The sequence below is a fragment of the Ranitomeya variabilis genome, chromosome 6 (genome assembly GCF_051348905.1).
Source record: "Ranitomeya variabilis isolate aRanVar5 chromosome 6, aRanVar5.hap1, whole genome shotgun sequence".
NCBI lineage: Eukaryota > Metazoa > Chordata > Amphibia > Anura > Dendrobatidae > Ranitomeya > Ranitomeya variabilis.
This window is the reverse complement of record NC_135237.1, coordinates 507,228,901-507,252,149: the sequence shown is the minus strand read 5'-3', so window position 1 is coordinate 507,252,149 and position 23,249 is coordinate 507,228,901. Positions and strand designations below refer to the sequence as shown.

General features: G+C 41.3%; 1 protein-coding gene across 8 annotated transcripts in view; it reads right to left on the bottom strand.

Annotated features, from left to right (window-relative positions):
- The window catches only part of VPS13B (vacuolar protein sorting 13 homolog B), a 1,111,190-nt gene that overhangs the window by 963,812 nt on the left and 124,129 nt on the right, over window positions 1–23,249 (bottom strand). For all 8 annotated transcript variants that reach the window (XM_077270879.1, XM_077270877.1, XM_077270878.1 and 5 more), the window contains exon 8: window positions 4,357–4,616. In XM_077270879.1, the coding sequence (XP_077126994.1) occupies window positions 4,357–4,616 (260 nt within the window). The remainder of the gene's footprint in view (window positions 1–4,356; window positions 4,617–23,249) is intronic.

The window sequence follows — 23,249 nt, the reverse complement described above, 5'->3', positions numbered from 1 at the left end:
TCAGTTTTCATCGCGGCAGCTGAATGATTTACAGCTACTAGCCAGCCTGATTACATGTGGGGATTCCCTAGCAACCAGGCAACCCCTACATGTACTCAGCCTGGCTAATAGCTGTAAATCATTCAGCTGCCGTGATGAAAACTGAATCTCCGAGCAGTCATAAATACTCGGAGGTCACCCGAGCGTGCTCTGGAAAACCCGAGCAACGAGTATATTCGCTCATCACTAGATAGGACCACTGCTTGGTAGTGGTCCTCCACTCTTCCTCAGAAGGACTGTTGCAAAGGGCAAAAAGACAATATTTCCCTTAATGTAGAAGGTGTCACTGCATTAGGGCGCAGATTTATTGGGTTCATTACTAAAGAGGTTGTTTCATGTTGTTTGATCAGGAGTGCACCGCTGCTCTGCCTCCCAGATTCCAGTTTGCCGGGGAACTGTGCTTTTGACAGACAGTTTGGACCAGTGGCCTGGCCATGCTCCAAGCCCGAACTGGTCGCTCGGCCATCTCCCATGCTGCAGACACAGGCAGCTTTGTCTCTGCAGTGTCGGAGGAGCACTGACCAGATCCAGATCCAGCAAAGAGCTTGTAAGTGCTGTGCTCCTTGTCTAGAGAAAAGGCCACCACTTATAGACGAACGAGATAATTAAAAATCCTTCCCTTTGTGAGAACAGAGATGATATTTAATAAGAGGTAATTAGGGCAGCACGGTGGCTCAGTGGTTAGCACTATTTCTTTGCAGTGCTGGGTTCAAATCCCACCTAGGACAATATCTGCATGGAGTCTGTATGTTCTCCCCATGTTTTTGTGTGTTACCTATCCCAATTCAAAGACATACTGATAGGGAATGTAGACTGAGTCCCAATGAGGACAGTGATGATGTCTGTAAAGTGCTGCGGAATATGATGTCGCTATATAAATGAGTCAAATAGCAAAATTGTTGGATTTTAAAAGCACTTGGCTAACTTACCGATTTAATCAAAGGAAAATAGGTGATCTGTAGCTATGGTTAACCCTACAACCCTACCTGGTATGGATGTATACATTAATTATGTGGGGGTCCTTAAAGGGAACTCGATACCAAAAAGCCACTATGTACTGTATGTATTGCTATGTGAATATTCTACCTAACAAACCCTTTCTATTGTCTAAAGAATTACTGCATATTTAAAAAAAAACACTTTGGCAGCAAAACAAAAATTAGTGGCCGACTAGTCAAAAGGTTGTTGTTTTTCTCAGGCAAGTAATCCCACTAATCATGTTATCATGCCCCTGCGAGTATTATGATCTGCAAGAGTGGCGTCACCATCATATCTTAGCAAATCTATACCTCTTTGACAATGCGCAATAAAAGGGGAAAAGCTGCTGTGATTGGCAGTGTCTGGGGAGAGGGGTGAAAGTCTTTACCAACAGAAGACAACTCTGATGAAACACCCAACTGGACTGCAAGCAGAGATTTCACATATTGCGCTCCAGAAGAAACAAATGTGAATTATCTCTGTAAATGTGTGACAGAGCACAAATCAAAAAAGAGCGTCAGAATCAGGAGAGCTCACTAAATTTTAGAGGGTATTTAGCTTAATTTTTTTCAGCAAGTGACAGGTCCTCCTTAAAACTTTTTCTCCCGACAAGCAAGTATTTTGATGATTTGTTGGGTGATTGGCAGCCTGTTTAGATATGTCAATAATTGGGAAATGAGCGTTTCGAGAAATGCTCGTTGACGTTTACAGTCTAGTGTAAAAGCCTGGACGAATGTCATAAAATAACACAAGACACATATTGGAATGTGATGCAAAACAAGACAGCTTTAAGAAAAAAAATCTTAAATATAGCCTAATTTCTCTTTCCTTCCCATCAGCTGTCAGCAATTATTGCGGAGGAAAAGCAATTAATTGATTAAAAGAACTCAAACATTACAAGAACAATTTTCAACAGTATTAGGAAAATGTTACGTTTAATTTGGCATGTTTTTTTCCCATTTCCTTGGAATGGTATCAACCACTCAGAATTCTAATGCAGAAATATGAGCCTTTAATACCAAATATGAACCACAAATTAATTCCATACATTCCCCGCAAGAAACTAGAACAATGAATGCTAATGTTTCCCGTCTCCATGTAACATGTGAATCTCGTACTGAACATCACTTTGCAGATGGAAGTTTTCTTCTCCGCTAGATGTTTGTTAATTTGCTGCAGGTCATTTGAGGGTAGAAGGTGTTAAAGAGCAGCAGAATTATTGCAAAATGGGAACCTGGAGCTTCCACGGCCACTGTTCTCGGTGGACTGTGTGGTCTTGTAACTTTTTCTAAACTTATGTTACATTTTATATCACATTAATGTGATATAGGATAAAATCCGAACTCATAAGTCCGAGAGTTGAAATTAGTTATGTCTGGTAATACAGCTCAGCCCCAAGCACATGAACAGGAATATACTACACAATAATGGCAGTCACAATCTATGGAGAAGCGGTGTTCATTCTGGAAAGAAGTGAAGGCTTTTTTTCTACAGGTGGCAATGCACTAAAGTCAGCCGGCCCATCGACCATTTATTGTGCATTAGATAATTCTTGGGGGATAAGAGGGGTGAGGCATGTCGAGCGTCAACATGCCCAATGATTTTCTCTAAAGATACATATCCTGAGGGGAGAGCCAAGAGTATGGAGTGTTTGGACAGAATAGCCAATGACAGCTACTGAAAACCGAAGGACCTCCTGAAGTCTTGGAAAGTTTTGGACCAGGCGATTATTTTTTTTTTTGCTTCCACTCGTCATCTTGCCCTCAACATAGCCGTATGGGGGCTTGTTTCTTTGCGGGACGAGTTGTAGCATTGAATGACACCTCTCATTTTAACCTAAAAAGTTACTGGAAAATAGGAAAAAATAACTAATAAATAATGAAGCTGCAAAAAAAACAACCTCGCAATTTCGACATTGTTTTTTGGGTTTTGTTTTTACAGTGTTAAGTGGTAAAAATGACCTGATATCACGATTCATAACACCAGATCATTTACGACAAAAACAAACTGATCCAGTTTTCAATTATTATTTTAGCAGTTAAAAAACTGTCGGAAATTTGTTAGAAAAAAAAACAAAAAACAAAACAAACGCTATTTTTTTTTTTTGTTTGTCCAACCATTTTCCGAGACCTATAACTATTTTAGTTTTTTGCCGATGGAGCTGGGTGTGAACATGTTTTTTCCATGGCGAGACGACATTTCTATTGAGATAGATACAATATTTTGATCGCTTATTGTATTTTTTTGCGGGGTAACAAAAACCGAAAAACCACAATTCTGGAATTGTGTTTTTTATTTTCTCTTAATTCTTTTTATTGATCGGGTTAATTTTATATTTTGATAGATCGGACTTTTTTGGACTCGGCAATACCTGATATATTTTTTTAACATCTTTATTTTTACTTTTTTTTTTTTTACTCCCCTTGAGAGATTTGAACCTGCAATCGTCTGATCACTCAAACAATTGTATTTCAGAATATAGTAAAAATCACAGTCTCTTTTGCAGCGTAGCCGCAAACTGGATTTCAATAGAGCAGTACCATGGCAGGTTACAGGGGGCTGCTTAACTACCATGGCAAAAAACTGGGCGTCCCTGGCAGTGGAAGGGCAATGATCGCAGGAGAAGGAAGGGCGCGAGAAACAGCATGTACCCCAGTACGCGAAGTTTAAACGCCGCTGACAAAGATTGACAGTGGCATTTAAGAGGCTAACAGGAGCGGATGGAGCTCGACTCCACTCGCTGCTGTTACAGGAAAATGAACAACGCAGTCATGTGGGGCAGGCTTTGCCTCTGAGCCCATTTCATATACTTGACCCTGACTTGATACATACATGTACGGTGAATGTCAGGAAGAGGTTAAAAGACAAAATTTGAGCTGGACAAATTAAAAGCATGTTTGAAACTAAGAAAATTTCATTCGGGTTCTGATGCAGATTTCACAGTGAGACGAAAGTGAAATACACACGATTTCCGCATACAATCCTCTCCCATGGGACACAGTGCTGTAGTTGAAATCCATTCACATCTTTGAAAAAAAAAAAACTGACAAGTCAATATTAAGGTGGAAACGGCATTGGGTAATCACATGGGAATTGGCGCACTGAATTAGGGAAATCCGAGTTCAGACTGAACTGCAAATAAGCAAAAGTCGTCCAAGGTTTAGCCTTACATCTTTGTTACCGATTCCACTGAGGATTTTGCGTTTGGAAATACACCCTAAGAATGACCATGCATATATCCAGTCTTTACGACATTAATGGACAGCTGTTTAGTGTACATTCCTTCACACTTATTAGCACAGAAAAACAAATCAAGAAATAGTAAGAAAACCAGCAAACCTTGAATGTCACGGTGGCCTTTGTGCAATAGAAACCTATAGAGATAATGGGATCTTTGGATTGTTGCGATTGGTGACCCAGTGTTTCACTTCCATCTTCAGATCCGGTGTAGCCATCTTCTCCTTCCATATCATTACCATAACTTACAATGGCTGGGACAAAAGACCAAGCCCATGACACCCATCCTTGCTGGTCATCATCTTGCATGGGGTACATTTCCTGAGCTGGATACTGCACACCTGCAAGTTCCTCTTCAGATCCTGCAAAAACACAGAAAATGACTGATTAGAATGCTCAGTTGAGAAGCTATTATGATCCTAATTAAATAATTGGAATGTTAAAAGAAAAGAAGGCAAGAAACAAATGCAGCACCCATCTACTGAATAGGGTTATAAAAATGTAGGACAGGCAGCATTTGAAGGTGGTATCCACAAGGAAAATCCTACGACCCCCAGAGTCAGACAGTAGCATTCCAAAGGAAAAATGATGGAGTGGCGCTACCTGATATGTTATTAATATATTGCTTTAATGCAGGGGTGAGGAACATTTTATTTTTTGCCAAGGGCATTTGAATTTTTATACCATCCTTCAGGGCCGCACAAATCGATCGCTACTTCCGTCCAAATGTAAGTCCTAACGCTGGCAGTGGTGTCAGGATGAAATAATTCATTGCACGCGCCTCGGCGCTCAGTAGTGAACACTACGTGCAGAACAAGAAGGAATTAAAGGCCTGGGGGCAATCAAAATACAGCTGCCGGCCCAAGCACTGCAGTGCCCAGCAATCTACGAAGGGGCTGGATAAAAAAGTCATAGGATCGTAAATGGCCCGTGGGTCTGAGATTCCCCACTCCTGCTTTAATGACTACACATTTCAAGAGCACAAAACTCCCTTCTTCAGGTGTAAAGGCATAACACATACAGGCAACATTTTAAATCATGTAAATGTAGCAAAAAAACAGACCCAAGTAAACTAAAGAGGAGAAAAATGTGTAATTAAACGTTTAATTTTATTTCATATAAATTAAAAAAAACTTAATTATTATTTATAAACATTATTATGTACATACATCCAGTGCGAATGTATATTGGGTCACGGCTTGGTATTAATTGTGACCCACTGATTCCTAGTAGTGGCAGATGTGGGAAAATTATTCAAGATACAGTAAGTGGGAATTCATGTGATCGGTATCAGACTTAATTGATTTGAAATGTAACATCCAAATTAGGTGTATACGGTTCATCTGTGGATGATATTTATGGGTTCACTTGTTGATGTTGGTGGGGGGACCAGTACTTGGTCAGTTTTTTCGTGCTGTATAAATAATATAAAATGTCGCCTGTATGCATTATACTGGATAGGAAATGTGGATTTGATCCGCGCTGCCGTAATAATGAGGTTCCAGTTGCTAGTAGAATTAAAATAGTGGTTTATTCAACGCATTTCAAGGCTCCTATGGCCCTGTATGTTGTATGTGGTAATTCCTGAAGAAGGCGCCATAGGAGCCTTGAAACGCGTTGAATAAACCACTATTTTAATTCTACTATCAACTGGAACCTCATTATTACTGCAGCGCAGATCTAATCTATGCAGTATACGGCTTCATATGGTCGGTGACTGGCCTGTGGATCTGCGGCAGACGAAATCTTTACAAAGCCTACCTTCAGTTTCACCAGGTGAGCGACTCTCTTGGTGATTCCTCTATTTTTTTATGAGATAAGACCCTATTTGCGCTTTGTGTCTCCCCTTTCTTTTCAAATGCCTGTATGCATTATGTATTCCCAACTGAAGAAGGGAGCAGTACGCTCCTGAAATGTGTAGTCAATAGGGCAAGATAATCGTGACAGATCCAGTTGCGCCATTCATTCATACTTTTTCTTGGTGGACACTACAGCCTATCTCCAAGAGCAATAGGATTCCACTAGTCTTAATGAGAAGCTTCTCACATTGAGGTTCTTGACGTCACATTAAATAGCATTGTGCTTAACCCTAGAACGCATACCCATAGAAATCTACACATTCACGCACCTGGGGCCTTTTAGGCCTGTTTACAATGATCATGGAATAACTCAAATAAAAATACTTTTCAAAGTTTATTGCAAAGTAAGGATGCATTCCCACTAGCTCTGGGGTCCGCCAGGACGGGATTCCGTAATGGATCTGACCTCCTGGTGACCCCAGCTAAGGCTGGTGGACGCATACCTGGGGCCTCGCAGGACTGCCAGGTTACTTGTTTTCTATTTTCTGTAAAATTACTTTAGTTAGAATTTTGAAACTCTAGGTAATCCTCAGGTATATAGTTGTTAGTAATTTCCAGTTGTTCATATATTTTTATGTTATAGGCATTTCGGTATAACAACTTTTTTGGGGACTACCCCATATTCACGCACCTGGGGCCTTTAGGCCTGTGTGCAAATAACACGGAATAAGGGTACTGTCACACAGTACCATTTTGATCGCTACGACGGTACGATTCGTGACGTTCTAGCGATATCGTTACGATATCGCAGTGTCTGACACGCAGCAGCGATCAGGGATCCTGCTGAGAATCGTACGTCGTAGCAGATCGTGTGGAACTTTCTTTCGTCGCTTGATCACCCGCTGACATCGCTGGATCGTTGTGTGTGACAGCGATCCAGCGATGTGTTCGCTTGTAACCAGGGTAAACATCGGGTAACTAAGCGCAGGGCCGCGCTTAGTAACCCGATGTTTACCGTGGTTACCAGCGTAAACGTAAAAAAACAAACAGTACATACTTACATTCCGGTGTCTGTCATCCAGCGTCTCAGCTTCTCTCCACTGTGTGAGCGTCTGCCAGCCGGAAAGCGAGCACAGCGGTGACGTCTGACGTCACCGCTGTGCTTGCCGGCTATGGCGCTTACACAGTAGAGAGAAGCAGAACGCCGGGGGCAGACACCGGAATGTAAGTATGTACTGTTTGTTTTTTTTACGTTTACGCTGGTAACCACGGTAAACATCGGGTTACTAAGCGCGGCCCTGCGCTTAGTTACCCGATGTTTACCCTGGTTACTGGGGACTTCGGCATCGCTCCAGCGCCGTGATTGCAACGTGTGACCGCAGTCTACGACGCTGGAGCGATAATCATACGATCGCTGCGACGTCACGGATCGTGCCGTCGTAGCGATCAAAATGGTACTGTGTGACAGTACCTTAACTCAAATAAAAATACTTTTCAAAATTTATTTTACAATTGCAAGGTAAGGATGTATTCCAACTAGCGCTGGGGTCCGCTAGGAGGGGATCCGTAATGGATCTGACCTCCTGGTGACCCCAGCTAAGGCTGGTGGAATCCTGGAGTTACCAGGAGGTGAGATCCATTATGGATCCCCTTCTGGCGAACCCCAGCGCTACTGGGAACACAGCCTAAGATGTGTATATTTCAAAACACAATTATGTGCATAAAACAACAAAAAAGTAAGTTAACGGGCACGCCAAATATAGGCATTCTATATGCAATTTTTTATGAAAACATTTTTTGGTTTTAGCAAACTTGGTGCAGGAATATTTATTTGTAACTTTACATATTCCCCCGACAATTCTCGCATATTATTTTTCCGGCTGAATGTTCCTTGCATACATTTTGTCCGCAAGTAGAACAGAAACGCTCCGATTTTCTTTCCTTCTTTGCTGGACAAATATAGCAGCGCTTTCTTTTTTTTTCTCTTTGCTCTGGATGTTCCAGAAAGCGTATTCCACATCGGATCATTGCCTCCGTAATTTGCCTTGATAAGCATATCATGCTGCTTCTCTCCATCATAGTAGGCATCAAAAGTTCATAACAAAGTTCTGTCAAAAATAGACGTCTCTTGTCTTTCCTGTTGGCATGGAATTCTGGATTAGTTTGACAATAAACAATATAGCTATTGAGGGCTGACACATCAAGGATATTGGAAAAAAGGGCAACAGGCCAACGTTTAGTCTGCCTTTTGCACGAATACTCTCCAATCATTTCGTCCATCTTGTCGACACCTCCTTTTGTCTTATTATAATGCAGTATGATTTCAGGTTGTTTTTTTCCTGTCATTGGTGTCAATACTTCCATCATGATGCATTGTACTCAGTAATATCACGGATTTTTCTTTCTTGGCTTTATAAGACACCATTGTTGCTTGATTGCAGAAACCGAATACACTCTCGTAGATTGTTCGCTGTGCATTGTGCTTCATGATTGGAGGAATTTCGCGGCGGTTTGGCCTCATAGTACCAACAAGTGTAAGTTGCTTTTGAAGCAAAAAGTTGGCCATTTCAAAATTGGTAAAGTAATTATCCATTGTAATATTTTTATTCTTTTTTTTTTTCTTATTTTTATGTTGTCATGCAGAATCCACACTCTTCCCAGCAATAGCAGAGTCATAAAAGTTCTTCCCCAGCAACAATACAGACAAAAAGACTGAGTATCACATGTAAACCTAGTACAGGCCTAAAAGGCCCCAGGTGCGTGAATATGGGGTAGTCCCAAAAAAAGGTTGTTATACCGAAATGTCTGTAACATAAAAATATATGAATAACTGGAAATTACTAACAACTATATACCTGAGGATTACCTAGATTTTCAAAATTCTAACTAAAGTACTTTTACAGAAAATAGAAAACAAGTAACCTGGCAGGCCTGCGAGGCCCCAGGTATGCGTTCTAGGGTTAATGTAGCTCAACACAGAAAGGGGAGCGTCGAGCCAACCGAGGGTGGTGGAATGTACCGGACATCACGCAGTACATACTGTCCTATGGGAGCGCCGCTTATCTTGTTATTGTTTTAGATTATATTGCATTTGATTTAAGTGTACACTGTATTGCATAAAGTAGTTAATATCATGGCATATACACTGCTATTCCCAAAGCCAAGACCAAAAGAATGTCCTCCTACGTCTAGGCAGCATATGAAGGCATAATATTCATTTAACTGTACATGACTGCACTTTCCTATACTGAGGGCCACCATACAAAATACCATATATCATGTGGTACAAGTTATTTTTTGCAATAAGTCTCTTTGGCAGGTGGATGACTGGGGACTCTGGCAGACATATTTCTGCTGCGCATATATGCTCGACAGTAGCTTAACAAAAGCATCATACAGTTAGCCTTAAAAACTTACAGTATTTTGTAGTTTTGATTGCAAAAAATTGAGCATCAAGAGAAAGTTTAGAAAAAAATAAAATTATGTTTATTTCTAGCCTCTCATCAATATGAACACCTCGGTTTGCCCTTAGGAGCAAAAAAAAAAATTACTAAGAATATAAGCCCTTAAAATAGCATAAATTCACAGGAATTTGATTTTACTCTCATAATAAAGTATTTTTTCTTTCTTTAAGTCTCATGCAGTATTACGACCCAATTTTGCACAGAGCCATGAAAAAAACTAAGTGTACGCAGGGAGTTAGGCTACGTTCACATTTGCGTTGTGCGCCGCAGCGTCGGCGCCGCATCGCACAACGCAAACAAAAACGCAGCAAAACGCATGCACAACGCTGCGTTTTGCGCCGCATGCGTCCTTTTTTTCATTGATTTTGGACGCAGCAAAAATGCAACTTGCTGCGTCCCCTGCGCCCGGACACGGGCGCCGCAGGGACGCATGCGGCGCAAAACGCAAGTGCGACGCATGTCCATGCGCCCCCATGTTAAATATAGGGGCGCATGACGCATGCGGCGACGCTGCGGCGCCGACCGCAAATGTGAACGTAGCCTTATGCCTTTATCTTTCTTTAGAGAGCAAAAAAAAATAATGTTGTGTCATCTGGTGCCAACGCATGGAGGCATGAACCTGCTGTGTGCACAATAGCTTATACAGTGGTTTGAGAAAGTATTCATCCCTCTTGGCATTTTTCGTGTTTTGCTACCTACACCTGGAATTTCACTTTTCTTGAGGATTTGAATCAGTTCATGTAAAGAACATGCCTACAACTTTGAACATTTGATTTTCTTTTTATTGTTAAGCAAACAACAAATAGGACAAAGGCACTGCAAACTTCAGTCATACTTTGTAGAGCCTCCTTTTGCAGCAATTACAAAATCACCCATTCCTCAAGGAAAAACTGCTCCAGCTCCTTTAAGTTAGATGGTTTCCTCTGGTGAACAGCAATATTCAAGTCTCAGCACAGATTCCCAACTGGATTAATGTCTGGGCTTTGACTAGGCCACTCCAAAACATTGACACATTTCCCCTCAGACCACTCCAGTGTTGCTTTAGCAGTATGCTTCGGTTCATTGTCTTCTTGGAAGGTGAACGTCCGTCCCAGTCTCAAATCACTGACAGACTGAAACAGGTTTTGCTCAAGAATATTCCTGTATTTCACACCATCCAGCTTTTCCTCGACTCGGACCATTTTCCCTGTTCCTGCTGCCTAAAAACTTCCCCACAGCATTACCGGTTTGGCAGTGAGTCAGTAATGGTGTGAGGAATTTCTTTGGAATGTGCTTGCCAGAGGTACCTTGACTGCCATTAGTTTCCAGGATGAAATCCTCAGACTCATCGTGAGACCATATGTAGATGCAGGTCCATAAGTTCCTCCTGATGCATGACAATGCCAGACCTCATGCGGCTGAAGTATGTCAGCAATTCCTGCATGATGTAGGCATTGATGCAATGGACTGGTCTGCCCGTTTCCCAGACCTGAATCCAATCAAACACATCTGGAACATCACATTTCCTTCCATCTGCCAACACCACGCTTCACCTCAGACTGTCTAGGAGTTATTATTTTTATTATCTATTATTATAGCGCCATTTATTCCATGGCGCTTTACATGTGAGGAGGGGTATACATAAAAACAAGTACAATAATCTTCAACAATACAAGTCACGACTGGTACAGGAGGAGAGAGGACCCTGCCCGTGATGGCTCACAATCTACAAGGGATGGGTGATACAGTAGGGGAGGGTAGAGCTGGTCGTGCAGCGGTTTGGTTGATCGGTGGTTACTGCAGGTTGTAGGCTTGTCGGAAGAGGTGGGTCTTCAGGTTCTTTTGAAGGTTTCGATGGTAGGTGAGACTTTGATGTGTTATGGTGGAGAGTTCCAGAGTAGGGGTGATGAGCGAGAGAAATCTTGTATGCGATTGTGGGAAGAGGAGATAAGAGGGGAGTAGAGAAGGAGGTCTTGTGAGGATCGGAGGTTGCGTGCAGGAAAGTACCGGGAGACGAGGTCACAGATGTATGGAGGAGACAGGTTGAGGATGGCTTTGCATGTCATGGTTAGGCTTTTGTACTGGAGTCACTGGGTAATGGGGAGCCAGTGAAGGGATTGACAGAGGGAAGAGGCCGGGGAATAGCAGGGGGGACAGGTGGATTAGTCGGGCAGCTGAGTTTAGAATAGATTGGAGGGGTGCGAGAGTGTTAGAGGGGAGGCCACAGAGCAGGAGGTTACAGTAGTCGAGGCGGGAGATGATGAGGGCCTGGACTAGGGTTTTTGAAGATTCTTGGTTTAGGAATGTTCGGATCCGTGAAATATTTTTGAGTTGAAGGCGGCAGAAGTGGAAAGGGCTTGGATATGTGGTTTGAAGGAGAGATCAGTGTCAAGGATTACCCCAAGACAGAGAGCTTGTGGGACTGGGGAGAGTGGGCAGCCGTTTACTGTAATGGATAGGTTCGTTGGGGGGGTCGTGTGAGATGGGGGAAAGACGATGAATTCTGTTTTGTCCATGTTAAGTTTTAGAAATCTAGCGGAGAAGGATGAAATACTGACTTGACTGATGCTTTAATCCAGGTTTGGGAGGAGATCCCTCGGGAGAATATCCGCTGCCTCATCAGGACCATGTACGGAGGTCATACAGGCACGTGTAGGCCACACACACTACTGAGCATCATTTCCTTGTCTTGAGACATTTCCACTTGATATCTAGGATGTGGTATTTTGATGGGAGCCAAACTGTGCAATAAAGGCATGCCTGAGTTGAGGACCTTGAAATCTTGCTATGACCTGCCTAATTCTGCTTTTTTTCTGAGCGTCAGAGGTTGGGAAGGTGGAGGAATCAACAAATAGTTGACTCAAATTCCGCAGGCCAACTCTTACACAGAATGTACTACAGGAGTGATCTAACAGATGGCTGTTGTGCCACAGGAGATGAGTTGAGATAACAGTGATAACTTTAGCCCACCACTAATACCAACGATTTAAAGGGCCAATATTTACTGTGCACAGGCTCAATTAGCTCATCTTTGGATTAGATTTACCTGCGTCACAACTATAGGGTAGTGCAGCATACACTGCAATTCTATACAGCAAGAAAATATATACTTAATTTAACTATGGTCAAATGCGAGCACAGTTGAATTTAACTTGACTCCTAGATTCTATGGCTCCCCAAGCCTTACCTCTGAACAACTGTTATGTGGTCTTCAAAGGTCCTCATTTGGTAGATGCCAAGACCAAGATTTGAACATCCTCTAAGTTGTTTTATGTATTTATATTATCAGTAAAACTTTTGAAAGGGAATCTGATGGAAGTAAATCATGAAATAGAATACCGCAGCACTCACCGGTCCTGGGGTCAAAAGTTCCTTTATTCAGAAGCAAGTATACATATAAATCTTCACGGCACGGAGGAGCAGGGCAGTGAGAGGAGTGCGCAGGAGGAGACGAAGGCCGTTTCGCGCTTGATACAGCGCTTCTACGGGTCCATGAATCTGATGGAAGGTTTGTGGTCACCAAACAAATTATACTATTCAATGTAGTAGTCAAACACCAGTTCAGGCACACCTGGCAAAAGGATATCCCATCACTAACAAAATCAACTTTGAATAATTTTGCAATCGAGACAGCAAGTGTAAAGAGGTCAGGTTTTTTCCCTAGTGGACCAATGCGCCATATTATTTCCTACCTTCTGCCACATGCATGAGTGATGTTAAGGGAAACTTTGTCATCTATTCATCACTACTGAGAACAGTGATCAAGCCTATGAATGTGGCACTGGATGAGAATGATGTCAAGTATCGAAACCCTTTATTGGGGAACTTGCTGACTTATAATAAATTTTCTCGATAATGGAGATGCCATTGGCTGGGAAAGTATGTGTGTGCCTTCTTCTACCCAACCCATCAATGTAAATTGTTTGGTGACTAAAGCTCATGACAGGTTCCCCTTAAGTAACTGATAATTTGAGTCTGTGTTCAGTTCATAAGGCAATAAAGCTACGTAGTGAAATAGAATATTGAACCAACAAATGAAGGCAGTAACTACAAGTCCAACACACTAAGTACTAATGAATACTATGAAATCTCATATGTGGGGTGTGCAATGATTTTTTAATTGAACAATGACTAGAAAGACAAGCAATGGAACAAGTAAATCTGTCATGTAAGGAGGGAATAAAACTTTGCACACCCGCTCCACACACAAGCAACCGTGAAATGAAAATTTCTATTTCGGCTTCTGAACAGAGTTGTTTCATTATAATTCTATATGTTGAAAACATTGACAAATCACATGGAAGGCCAACACATGGAGAAACCCAAGCTGCCCACTGGGATATGTTTAGTTCACTGGTTTCACAGAAATCATTTGAAAAACTTAAAAAGAACTTCCTTTTGCTAAACGCAGAATAAAACTGTATAGATGTGAATAACAAGTACATATTCAAGAACCCCACTAAGCAGCAAACTGGGATTAATTTACTTTCGAAAGCCAAATAGTTCCAAATAAGGCTGCCAAGTCATCTCCCATGTGCTTACACTGCTTTTAAGGCCAAAGCTGTGAAAAATTATGACAATGATAAATTTGGAGGACTCTTAGGCTTCATGCTGAACTTAGATTTTCACGGACGATTTTTATCTGTGGTTTTCAGGGATAGAACTCATACCAGTGAAAATCTATGGGGCCATTCACAGATTGTGATGTTTTGCTCGATCGGAGACATGGCAGATTTCGATTTGAGAGTCTGATCAAAATAGGCAATGCAAATGTATGGGTCAGTGAAAAAAAAAAAATCGGATGACAACAGAGTGAGGTCCAATTTTCATAGATTGTCAGAACGGAGAAGATAAAGAAACTTTTTTTCTCCATATACGAGGATAAGTGATGACACTCGGACCACACACTGTTCAAAGTCTGAACAAAATAATTGTTCTGGTTTTCTTGGGTGCAAGAAAATCGGAAGTCTAAATGAGACCTTTGGCAAAAGTTCCCAAGAGTATTTGGTGCGTTTTTGAAGCTGGAGATTTTCTGCTGCATTTCTGCACCAAGTAACTCAATAACATTACTTGCATTTTTGTCACTTTTTTTTCACTGCGGTTTCTCGCCGTTTTGGTTACGTCATGTTATAAATAACACTGTATTGTTTATGACAATTCCTGTTACTTTGCTTTGCTAAACTTGATTGATAACTTTATGTACAGATTACAAGCGTTTTTATTGCATTTCCACTGCAAATGCATTTATTACCTGCAGATTTTGCTTTATCTCATTCAAGTCTATATGAAAATAAATTTTTACTGCAAGAGAAAATGACTTGCAGAAATTAAAACCACACCGCAGGTTAGTTTACGCTGCATAAAAAAATAAATCACAGTTGAGTATGAGATCTCTATAAATCCCATTCATTTCGCCAGAACTGTAATAGATTGCAAATATACGCAACGTCTAAACTGCATCAAACACTCACTGTGGGAACGTAGAGTAAGTTACAATTTACTATCTTGAAAACCAGCAATCAGGTTAGGCAACCAATGCTCGTGTAATATATTTGCTAGTATATCTATGCAGTATTGATTATGCTGTGGTCATATGATATATATCGATTCTCAGATTACTGCATTTTCCCCTTGAAAAGCTTGGCATACAAAGTTAAAAGAAAAAAAAAAATTAACAATGCTTGAAAGATTTCTATAAGAAAAAATTAAGCAAACATTGGTGGGACTACATATTTAAAGGCAACCCGTCATGTCCACAAATGTTCTTGACCCACAGATGTTATGCTCAGGTTAATCTATCTATATAATTGTCTAAGGGGTACTTCAGTCTGTCTGTAACTTCCGTAACAGAAATCCCGGGCCACTGATTGGTCGCGCCCGGCCGGCCGCGACCAATCAGCGATATTGAGGCGGGATTTAAACACCTTTTCACTTTTTACTATTGATGCTGCCTATGCAGCATCAATAGCAAAAACATATAATGTTAAAATTAATAATAAAAAAAAACACATTATATTCTCACCTTCCGGCGTCCGCGCCAGCCTTTCCCGTACCTCGCGACGCTCCGGTCCCAAGAATGCATTGCAGCAATGACTCGAGATCACGTAGCAGTCTCACGAGACCGCTACATGATCACGGGTTATTGCCGCAAAGTATTACTGGGAACGGAGCGTTGCGATGAGCATCGCTAAAGGCCTGGGCTGGATCCGGGGGCCGCCGGAAGGTGAGTATATAACTATTTTTTATTTTAATTGTTTTTTAGGGATATGGTGCCCATACTGCTATATACTGCGTGGGCTGTGTTATATACTGCGTGGGCTGTGTTATATACTGCGTGGGCTGTGTTATATACTGCGTGGGCTGTGTTATATACTGCGTGGGCTGTGTTATATACTGCGTGGGCTGTGTTATATACTGCGTGGGCTGTGTTATATACTGCGTGGGCTGTGTTATATACTGCGTGGGCTGTGTTATATACTGCGTGGGCTGTGTTATATACTGCGTGGGCTGTGTTATATACTGCGTGGGCTGTGTTATATACTGCGTGGGCTGTGCTATATACTGCGTGGGCTGTTATATACTACGTGGGCTGTGTTATATACTGCGTGTCCTGTGTTATATACTGTGTGGGCTGTGTAATATACTACGTGGGCTGTGTAATATACTACGTGGGTTGTGTTATAAACTGCGTGGGCTGTGTTATATACTGCGTGGGCTGTGTTATATACTGCGTGGGCTGTTATATACTGTGTGGGGTGTGTTACATACTACGTGGCTGTGCAATATACTGCATGGGCTGTGTAATATACTACGTGGGCTGTGGTATATACTACATACATATTCTAGAATACCCGATGCGCTAGAATCGGGCCACCATCTAGCAGTGTTAGAAAGGTGTTCAGTCACATTAATGAAACTGTGGCACTCAGAAGTAAATTAACTGTATTCCTCACAGAAGCCGCAGGCTTTCAGTTGTGGAGGAGTGGCTACAGTGCCGGAGTGTGTTTACAGCTGCCACTTACAATGCTGTGAGCGATGAATATAACCGATCTGGGCCTGCCTCTATGACTGAAAGTCGGCTGCTCTTGGGAGGATTAAAGGTCATGTTTTTTCAGTAGCTGTCCTTTCAATAAAGCAGCCAGAAAGCATTGTATAGCTGTTAACCTGCAGATTAACACTATAGCTGCAGGTTAATACCATTTTGGGAACATGACAGATTTACCCCTGGGGAATAAAAATAATTAATTGGATCTGCAAACGGCGCAATGAGAAAAAATAAATAAATAAAAAATGCCAGAATTAGACTTTTTTGGTCGACAAAGCATTGTAATAAAATGCAATAACAGCTGATGAAAAGATCGTATCTACCCCCAAATTGTATCGATAAAAACATCAGCTTAGCATGAAAAAAATAACAAAAAAAATAAGACCTCACCCAGCCCCAGATCCTGAGAAATGGAGATCTCAAAAAATGGCTTTTAAAAAAAAAAAAAAAATTTGGATTTTTTTTCACCACTTAAATAAAAAAAGAACCTATAAATGTTTAGTATCTGTTGACTCGTAATAACCTGGAGAATCATAATCGCAGGTCAGTTTTAGCATTAAGTGAACATGGTAAAAAAATAAAAAAAAAAAATGTGGAATTGCTTTTTTTGCAATTTCACTGAACTTGGAATTTTGTCCCATTTTCCAGTACATTATATGGTAAAATCAATGGTGTTATTCAAAAGTACAACTCGTTCTGCAAAAAACAAGCCCTCAAACAGCTATATTGACGGAAAAATAAAAACGTTATGGCTCTGGGAACAAGGGGTAGCGAAAAACAAAAACGGAAAAAAAATGGAAAATGGGCAGGGGCGAAGGTGTTAAAGGGAACTGTCAGCATGTTTTTGCATAATTGCATAGTCACTTATCCCCAAATAAACAATACTATTTTTGTTGAGTTGGGTCAGTGTGTCCATTGTTGCCATCTGTGATTTTCTTGTATGCCAAACATGAAGATCTAAAGGTGCAAAAACTTTTACCAATACAAGGTTATTCATGGACAGCCCACGGATTACACACCGCATAACATCCATGAAATGTCCATCATTGCATGGATGAAAAACAGACATGCCTACGTGGTTTTTTTTTTTGCACGCACATACGGTCCACAAAAAAAAAAGGATATTACTAGCACCATAGACTACAATGGGTCCATGGTCTATCAGTGAAAAAAACAGACAGAACACGTACGAGAAAAATGGATGGCACAAGTCTTGGGGTGGAGAGAATTTTGCACATGTAAGTTTTGTGGATAATTTGCTACGATTTCCATAAAATACAGGCAATAATCGCAGTTAAGCAAAACAGTTATCAAAAACATTACACAGTTTTGGAAAATATACCGAAAGCAATTCTCCACATTTTTTATTATAGCACAGATATTCTTTTAATATTTGGTTCTTGAGAAAGGCGGTTTAGCATTAAATTAGGCAGTTTAGGAAATGAAATTCGACATTCTATCACGCGGGTGTTTAACCCATTATCTACCAATGTCCTTTTTTTGGGACGCCTAATCTTAAGCTTCTAGCAACTCAGATTTTATAACTTGTATAATTAGGTCCAATTTTTTTGTGTTGTGTTTGTAAAATGAATGTTTACAAAATAGGAAATCATGTCATTGTCATTTTTAACTGAATATTGGGACTCCCTTTTCTGACAAATCCGTACTTGAAAAAATTTTGCAAATTATGTTGCTGATTCATTAGGACTCAAATCATTAAAAATCTGTCATTAAAAAAAAAAATGAAAATAGCTAATTTGGCAAGTAATGGGTTAATGAGCTTGATTTGCTAGAAACCCTTTTTTCTGTTTTCCAGCATAAATGGCGGCTCATCTGGTAGACATACAGCAATTCATCAGAGTGATCAAACCAATGACGGGCCTGCCTGACTGACATCACCTCTGCCTCCCAATGCAGCCAAGCACCTTCGGGGCGAGAGAGCAATTAATCTGTTCCTGCGAGCTGCTGCTCCTGGATCAGAAAGAAATCAGCTCTGACAGACATATTATGAACCAAGTTTAGACCTTGAAAGGAAAGGTTAGAAAGAGCACAGCTGCCTACTGAGCCTGAGGAATGACCTCACTAGTGTGCAGAAAGACAACTTGCTTACTGAGTTTTCTTAACCCTCTCCTGTCACAGGGTCTGGCACATGGGCTGAAACACTTCAGGTCATAATGAACAAATTGCAAACTCAATCGCTTTACACTACATACCGGCAGAAAATAACACCATCGTTCATCTCAAGTACAACAGCCGAGAATGAGAAAAAGAGGCGACTTACACTAGATTGTAGAGTACGGGTCCATTTACAAGGACCGACCGGCAGAATGATACGACCGCTGATTGGTAAACATTCACTGATCAATGGTCGTTTCCATAGCCTGTTTACTGCGGACTGCAATACCTAATCAATAGCTCGGTGCACATAGACTGCCATGGTTCTCTGCCGTGCGAGTCCTGACTACACAGGATGGCGCACTACCAAGAACGATGATCTTTTAAGTTGCACAAAAGAACATTTCACCCTATGAACAAACATGTTGATCAGCAGCCTTTTTACACTGTGAAACAAGCATTTTAATGAACGCTCGATCATGATTATCTTTCAGTGTAAATGCAGCTTAATATGTACCATTACGGTTTATACAAGAAGCAGCAGCACTACACCCTCTTTTTGCAACAATGAATGACTGAACAAAAGCAATTATAGGAACGCCTAATGCTGCAAATTCACCTATACGTACCAGTCAGGAAACATAAAAAGCAAAATGAAAACGTGGTGCATATTGAAGGTTTAAAAAAAAAAAAAAAAGTGAGACTGGAGTTGCCACTCTGTAGATGAATATGGCAGAAGATTATCTTCTGTCGTATGATTCAACAGAGAAGAACTTTCAGTTTCACAAAACTGATCTGTGACATCTCTGCATGGCTGTTGTGGATGCGTGCAGGAGCATTCAGCTATGCGGGAACAAGTTACTAATTATGTAAAACCACACTGCAGCTATACAGATGTAAATGGCATAAGAAAAAAATTGACCAGGCAGTGTCAATTTTTAACAAACAGGCAATCCCCACATGTATTCAAGCTGTCTAGCATTCGCATATCATACAGCTGCGTCAACATAAGCTAGATCTCCGAGCACGCCAAAATACCCGGAGACCACCCGAGCGTGCTCGGAGAAACTCGAGTAACGAGTATACTCGCTCATCACTAGTTATAATCAGAAACCACTAAAGCAGCAGTTTTGTTGTGGATTGCATCGAACTATATAGAAAATTTGTTGCAAAATTTGCATGTCTTACATGCAGATTCTGTTGTGGATTTTGCAGCGGATTCACGTTGGATTAACCAAAAGTCAATTGTCACACGGATTACACCTAGCATTTGGTAAAATTTCATCCATTATTCCACTATGATGCAGCACAGCCGCCCTGTGTGAGCATACCCTCAGAGGGGGCTTGGTTTACATTGGCATATTAGAGTCAGCTTGTTTTTTCCAGAATTTATGATAAAGACGATTTGCATCCGTGCCAAATGACTAATGTATACATTCCAGTAGATTTTCTTTTAGTTAGGCCTGATTCAAAAGTCCATTTTTTGTTTCTTTTTCTGTATGTGGAAAAAAAACCTGACATTTGTATCATGGCTTGGCATCAGATTTTCATCAATGGTCATATAGTGCTTTAGTTTTTACGAACGTTTCATCAGTCTTTCTTGCATGAAGAAAAAAAATCTTCTTCTACTCAATTCTAATAAAAACATAGCGTCCATGTGCTGTAGTTTGTTTTTTTTCTTTAGGGTCCATTGACTTGCCTTCCCAAGTTTGATCTGTGACTCACATAAAAAACCAAAATGTCTCTAGTTTTTGTTTTTCCTTCAAGAGACACTTGGTCCTTAAGGCTACTTTCACACTAGCGTTAACTGCATTAACGTCGCAAATGCGTCGTTTTGCCGAAAAAACGCATCCTGCAAAAGTGCTTGCAGGATGCGTTTTTTCTGCATTGACTAACATTAGCGACGCATTTGCGACGCAATGACACACGTCGCAACCGTCCTGCGACGGTTGCGCCGTGCTGTGGCGGACCGTCGGGAGCAAAAAACGTTACATGTAACGTTTTTTGCTCCCGACGGTCCGCTTTTTCCGACCGCGCATGCGCGGCCGGAGCTCCGCCCCCACCTCCCCGCACTTCCCCGCACCTCACAATGGGGCAGCGGATGCGCTGGAAAAATGCATCCGCTGCCCCCGTTGTGCGGCGGGGACAATGCTAGCGTCGGGGACCTCGGCCCGACGCTAGTGTGAAAGTAGCCTAAGGGTATGTGCACACATTGAAGATTTGCCTGCGGATTCACAGCAGTTTTCCATCAGGTTTATAGTACCATGTAAACCTATGGAAAACCAAAAACGCAGTACACATGCTGTGGAAAATTCCGCGCCTCTAACACTGCGTTGTATTTTCTGCAGCATGTCAATTCTTTGTGCGGATTCTGCAGTGTTTTACACCTGTTCCTTTATAGGAATCTGCAGGTGGTAAAACACAGGTGAAATCTGCACAAAAAATGCTGGAAATCCGCAATGTGTGCACATACCCTAAAGCACCACTCCAGCATTTTTTTACTGCAGCGCTGGAGTGGTGCTTCTAGTCTAAGTTCCCTGATCTAGTCTTCCAGTTACCCACTGCTGTCTTCACCTTCTATCGCTGTCGCTCTGGTCAGTCTACAGCAGCTGGAAGTCTCTTTTCAATACAAGTCTATGAAAGCTTCATTCTGGCTCCCATAGACGCATTGAGAGCTTGAGAAAGTTACTACTGACTTCCAGGCAACCAGAAGTTGCAGGACCGGAGCGGCGCCAATAAAAGTTGAAGACGGCGGCGGGTATTATACTACAGTCAGGGACCTTAGATTAGAATCACCACTCTAGCACTGGAAAAAAAAAACCATAACACTGGAGTGGTGCTTTAACAAAACATAACACTGGAGTGGTGCTTTAACAAAACATAACACTGGAGTGGTGCTTTAACAAAACATAACACTGGAGTGCTGCTTTAACAAAACATAACACTGGAGTGCTGCTTTAACAAAACATAACACTGGAGTGGTGCTGTAACAAAACATAACACTGGAGTGCTGATTTAACAAAACATAACACTGTGTAACAAAACATAACACTGGAGTGCTGCTGTAACAAAACATAACACTGGAGTGGTAACATACCACTGGAGTGCTGCTTTAACAAAACATAACACTGGAGTGGTGCTGTAACAAAACATAACACTAGAGTGGTGCTTTAACAAAACATACCACTGGAGTGCTGCTTTAACAAAACATAACACTGGAGTGCTGCTGTAACAAAACATAACACTGGAGTGGTGCTTTAACAAAACGTACCACTGGAGTGCTGCTTTAACAAAACATAACACTGGAGTGGTGCTGTAACAAAACATACCACTGGAGTGCTGCTTTAACAAAACATAACACTGGAGTGCTGCTGTAACAAAACATAACACTGGAGTGCTGCTTTAACAAAACATAACACTGGAGTGTTGCTGTAACAAAACATAACACTGGAGTGCTGCTTTAACAAAACATAACACTGGAGTGGTGCTTTAACAAAACATACCACTGGAGTGCTGCTTTAACAAAACATAACACTGGAGTGGTGCTGTAACAAAACATAACACTGGAGTGCTGCTGTAACAAAACATAACACTGGAGTGCTGCTGTAACAAAACATAACACTGGAGTGGTGCTTTAACAAAACATACCACTGGAGTGCTGCTGTAACAAAACATAACACTGGAGTGCTGCTGTAACAAAACATAACACTGGAGTGGTGCTTTAACAAAACGTACCACTGGAGTGCTGCTTTAACAAAACATAACACTGGAGTGGTGCTGTAACAAAACATACCACTGGAGTGCTGCTTTAACAAAACATAACACTGGAGTGCTGCTGTAACAAAACATAACACTAGAGTGGTGCTTTAACAAAACATACCACTGGAGTGCTGCTTTAACAAAACATAACACTGGAGTGCTGCTGTAACAAAACATAACACTGGAGTGCTGCTTTAACAAAACATACCACTGGAGTGCTGCTTTAACAAAACATAACACTGGAGTGCTGCTGTAACAAAACATAACACTGGAGTGCTGCTGTAACAAAACATAACACTGGAGTGCTGCTTTAACAAAACATAACACTGGAGTGCTGCTGTAACAAAACATAACACTGGAGTGCTGCTTTAACAAAACATACCACTGGAGTGCTGCTTTAACAAAACATAACACTGGAGTGCTGCTGTAACAAAACATAACACTGGAGTGCTGCTGTAACAAAACATAACACTGGAGTGCTGCTTTAACAAAACATAACACTGGAGTGCTGCTTTAACAAAACATAACACTGGAGTGGTGCTGTAACAAAACATAACACTGGAGTGCTGCTGTAACAAAACATAACACTGGAGTGGTGCTTTAACAAAACATAACACTGGAGTGGTGCTGTAACAAAACATAACACTGGAGTGCTGCTGTAACAAAATATAACACTGGAGTGCTGCTGTAACAAAATATAACACTGGAGTGCTGCTGTAACAAAACAGACTTATAAACTGCCCCATAGAACATGTACCAATGTAGCCTATCAGAGAAAAATACAGATACAACACGAGCATGACAAACAGATGTCAGAATGAAGCATTGGGCCTC